At 43.1% G+C, this 4,787-nt stretch overlaps 1 protein-coding gene across 1 annotated transcript; it reads left to right on the top strand.

Moving 5' to 3' along the window:
- The first annotated feature begins 603 nt into the window (after nt 1–603).
- Nucleotides 604–1,281, top strand: LOC116139300. Its single transcript, XM_031424976.1, has 2 exons — nt 604–1,111; nt 1,169–1,281. The coding sequence occupies exons 1-2, from the start codon at nt 604–606 to the stop codon at nt 1,279–1,281; spliced, it is 621 nt and encodes a 206-aa protein (XP_031280836.1).
- The last annotated feature ends 3,506 nt before the right edge of the window (nt 1,282–4,787 follow it).

Raw genomic sequence — 4,787 nt, 5'->3', positions numbered from 1 at the left:
GAGGCTCACTACTCGGCACGATCTCCAGAAGGTCCTGGTGGGAGGGGAAAACATTTAAAAAGGGGTGAGCTAAAATACTCAGTGAGTGGGGAAAGGGGGATACTATGATGTTATTTAGGAAAAGTAGGTCATTTAACATGTTTCACAGTTTTTCTACATGGCACGTCTCGGGTATCCGAGTCTTATGGGAGCGCCCGGATCCTACAGGACAAGGGAATTTGGGACGGGTTGTGTCAACTTGGTATCAGAGCATGGTTTTCTATTTTTAAGGGCATTTCTTTTTGAAATTTTCATGCATGCCAATTAGTCCCTTAATGAAGCTTATTTCCATCCATGAGTTTTTTTTAGAAACCAATTTGTTTATGTTTTGTAGATATCAGCATGAGTCAACGTGGCCAGCCTCGCACGAAATCCGTGAGAGAATTATTAGTTCCTAGAGTGCTCAGGAGGGTGAGTGAGCCTAGGGAAGAGAGAGTAGAAGAGTCGGGTGCCCACAGGTCAGGACCTTAGGGACCCCAGGAGGAATCAGATGCCGAAAATCAAAATGTCGAGGAAGGACCAGTGAATGAACAAAATACAGGGCTCCAAGGTGATGGGGATAGCATGGAGCTGACTATGGATATGCTAGCTCAGCTGATGACTAGGGTAGTGCAGGATAGGATGCCTGGGCGTCAGGGAGAAGGAAAAACTATAGAGAGAGCAAGAAAATTAAGGGCAACAGACTTTGAGGGGACGAGAGATCCCACAGATGCTTACTCTTGGATGGATCAATTAGAGCAAGTATTTGGGATGATGGAGTGCACAGATGACCAAAAACTACGGTTTGCTACCTTTCTACTTAAAGGCAGGGCTCATCATTGGTGGAGATCGGTACAACTTAGATATGGGGATCCGACAACAATTACTTGGGCCAATTTTCTCCAGGATTTCTTCGATCATTATTTTCCTGTGGTGTATCAGGACGCTAAGCAGAGTGAGTTTCTCAGACTAACACAAGGAAATATGTCAGTGGAGGAATATTTGATTAAGTTTATTGAGTTATCACGTTTTGCCCAACTTATAGTCGGAAATGAGAGAGCAAAATGTAGGAGATTTGAGGAGGGCCTCAGAGGTAGGATAAGAACAATAGTGGCCTCACACTGATGCTCAGAGTTTGGGAAATTGACAGAGATAGCTATGAGAACTGAGAGTAATTTGGGAGAGTTTGATAAGAGAGAGCCACGAAGACCGAAACGTAGTAACCGTGAGTGGACAGTTGGCGGCCCTAGTAATAGAAATTAGAAAAGAGAGAGTAGTTTTTCTGGGACCTCGAGCAGTTTAGGACAGATTCAAAGATATGCTCAGAGTCAACATTCAGGAGACAGTAGTAATTGGAATATGAGGTCTCAAGACAATAGATATCAAAGTGGTGGTGCAAGTGAGAGTCAACGACCACCCTGTAACAGTTGTGGTAGGTTCCACTCGGGGCAGTGTCAGAAAGGAGCTTCAGGTTGTTATCATTGTGGGCAGTTTGGCCATATCAAGAGAAATTGTCTCATGTTGGCCCAAGGTGATAATGCCTCAGTTCAACAGAATTTCAGTGGAAATAGGGGCCAGCTTCAAGGACAACAGAGATCTCAAGTTCAGAGGGCTCAGGGTAGTGTTGCAGGTAGAAATAGTGCCAGACAAAGAGGAACAGGGCGACCTCAGACTCAAGCTCATGTCTTTGCTCTCACCGAGCAGGATGTTAAAGCTACCCCAGACGTGGTTACGGGTATGTTGGCCATTTTTTATCATATGGCCCATATTTTAATTGATCCAGGTTCTACACATTCTTTTGTTTTGTATCATTTTGTTGTGCATGCAAATAGGAAGTTAGAACCCTTAGAGTGTAAATTAGCAGTAGCCACCCCTATTGGAGATTCTTTAATGGTTGAGTATGTGTATAGACGTAATGTGGTGAGGATTGGTGAGCATGAGTTGCAGGTAGATTTGATTCCTCTAGACATGCATAATTTTGATGTGATTTTGGGAATGGATTGGCTAGCCTTGCATCATGCCACCGTGGATTGTTTCCGTAAGGAGGTAACCTTTAAGAAGCGAGGGAAACCAAAGTTTGTTTTTTGTGGAGAGCGTCGTATCCTTCCTTCTTGTGTTATTTCAGCGATGACTACCAGACGACTACTCAAGAAACAATGTCCCGCTTATCTAGCTCATGTGGTAGACACTAGAATCAGTGAATTGATGTTAGAGGATATTTTGGTGGTGAGGGAATTCCCATACGTATTTCCTAAAGACCTTCCTCGTTTGCCACCTGATAGAGAAATTGAGTTCACTATAGAATTGGTTCCCGGTTCAGCCCCCATATCCATGGCCCCTTATAGAATGGCACCACGGGAATTGCAAGAGTTAAAGGTACAACTGCAAGAATTGGTGGATAAGGGTTTCATTAGACCTAGTGTGTCATCGTGAGGAGCACCAGTTTTATTTGTTAAAAAGAAAGATGGTACTTTTAGATTATGCATAGATTATCGACAGTTAAATAAGGTAACAGTGCGTAACAAGTATCCTTTGCCCCGGATCGATGACTTATTTGATCAATTGAAGGGTGCTAGGGTCTTCTCCAAAATAGATCTAAGGTCTGGTTACCATCAACTAAAGATTAGGGAGACTGATATACCGAAAGCATCATTCAGAACCCGTTATGGACATTATGAGTTCTTAGTGATGCCTTTTAGCTTAACCAATGCTCCTGCAGCTTTTATGGATCTGATGCATAGGGTGTTTCGTCCATACCTGGACTGGTTTGTGGTTGTGTTCATTGATGACATCTTAGTGTATTCAAGAAACGAGGAGGAACATGAGGAGCACCTCAGGATGGTCCTACAAACCCTCAGGGAAAATAGACTCTATGCGAAGTTTAACAAGTGTCAGTTTTGGCTCAATCAGATTACATTCTTGGGTCATGTGATCTCGGCGAATGGTATTTATGTGGATCCCTAGAAAGTAGAAGTAGTGTTGAATTGGGAGAAACCTGTCAATGTGACAGAAGTAAGGAGTTTCGTCGGGTTAGCTGGATACTATTGGAGATTTATGGAAGGATTTTCTAAGATAGCAGCCCCTTTGACCAGATTGACTCAGAAGGAGGTAAAGTTTGAGTGGGATGACAATTGTGAGCGGAGTTTCCAGGAATTGAAAGTAAGGCTAACTTCAGCCCCAGTACTTGACTTGCCTTCCGGTAATGATGAATTTGTGGTGTTTAGTGATGAATCCAGTCAAGGTTTAGGTTGTGTGTTGATGCAACATGGGAGAGTAATAGCCTATGCCTCCAGGCAACTCAAGAAACACGAGATGAATTACCCAACCCACGATTTGGAACTCGCAGCGGTAGTCTTTGCTTTAAAAATTTGGAGATATTATCTGTATGGGGTAACTTGTCAGATTTTTACGGACCATCAGAGTTTGAAATATTTGTTTACTCAAAAGGAATTGAATCTAAGGCAGAGAAGGTGGATTGAGCTTATCAAGGATTATGACTGTACGATTGATTATCATCCTGGTAAGGCCAATGTAGTGGCGGATGCCCTAAGTAGAAAAACCCCAAGCGTCATGGCGCATATGAAGGTGCGTTATCCCTTGCTTACGGAGTTGAGGACCATGGGAGTTGAGTTGGGAATGAATGAGTCAGGGGTACTTTTAGCACATTTTCAAGTTAGGCCTATTTTGGTGGATCGAATCAGAGAGTCTCAGTTTATGGACCCTAAAATAATGAAGTTAATGGGAGAAGTAAGTGAGGGGTTGTGGACAGATTTCTGGATTAGGGGCGATGGTATGTTAATGATGGGGAATAGACTTTGTGTGCCCAATGCAGAAGAGTTGAAAAGGGAGATATTAGAGGAGGCTCATTCGTCAGCCTATGCTATGCACCCAGGTAGTACGAAGTTGTATCGTACTCTAAAGGAACATTACTGGTGGCCAAGTATGAAAAGGGAAGTAGCCAAGTTTGTTTCTACATGCTTAGTTTGTCAACAAGTTAAGGCTGAACATCATAGGCCAGCAGGATTATCCCAACCGCTTCCTATTCCACAATGGAAATGGGAGCACATTACCATGGACTTCGTGATAGGCCTCCCTCGTACTACATATAAGCATGATGATATATGGGTGATTGTTGACCGGTTGACAAAGTCCGCTCATTTCTTACCGATTAAGACCACCTATTCACTTAATAGGTTGGCGAGCATTTATGTCGTAGAGATTGTGAGACTTCATGGTGCCCCTGTTTCTATAGTATCGGATAGGGATCCCAGGTTCACATCTAGATTTTGGCCAAGTTTACAGAAGGCTTTAGGTACCAAACTAAATTTTAACACGACATTCCACCCTCAGACTGATGGGCAGTCAAAGAGGACAATTTAGACTTTAGAGGATATGTTGCGGGCTTGTATAATGGAATTCAAGGGTAATTGGGATGTGTATTTACCCTTGGTGGAATTCGCCTATAATAACAGTTATCACTCTAGTATTGGGATGCCACCATATGAAGCTTTATACGATCGAAAATGTAGAACTCCAGTGTGTTGGGATGAGGTTGGAGAGAGGAAATTGTTAGCCCCGAGATTGTGCAAGACACCAATGAGAAGATTATTATTATCAGGGCGAGACTTAAGGCGGCTCAAGATAGACAAAAGAGTTATGCCGATAAGCGGAGAAGGGAGCTTGAATTCTAAGTGGGTGATAAGGTTTTCCTAAAAGTTTCACCATGGAAAGGGGTGTTAAGGTTTGGCAAGAGGGGTAAGTTAAGCCCA

The sequence above is a fragment of the Pistacia vera genome, unplaced genomic scaffold (assembly GCF_008641045.1).
Source record: "Pistacia vera cultivar Batoury unplaced genomic scaffold, PisVer_v2 Contig35, whole genome shotgun sequence".
NCBI lineage: Eukaryota > Viridiplantae > Streptophyta > Magnoliopsida > Sapindales > Anacardiaceae > Pistacia > Pistacia vera.
This window is presented reverse-complemented; position numbering and strand designations above follow the sequence as displayed.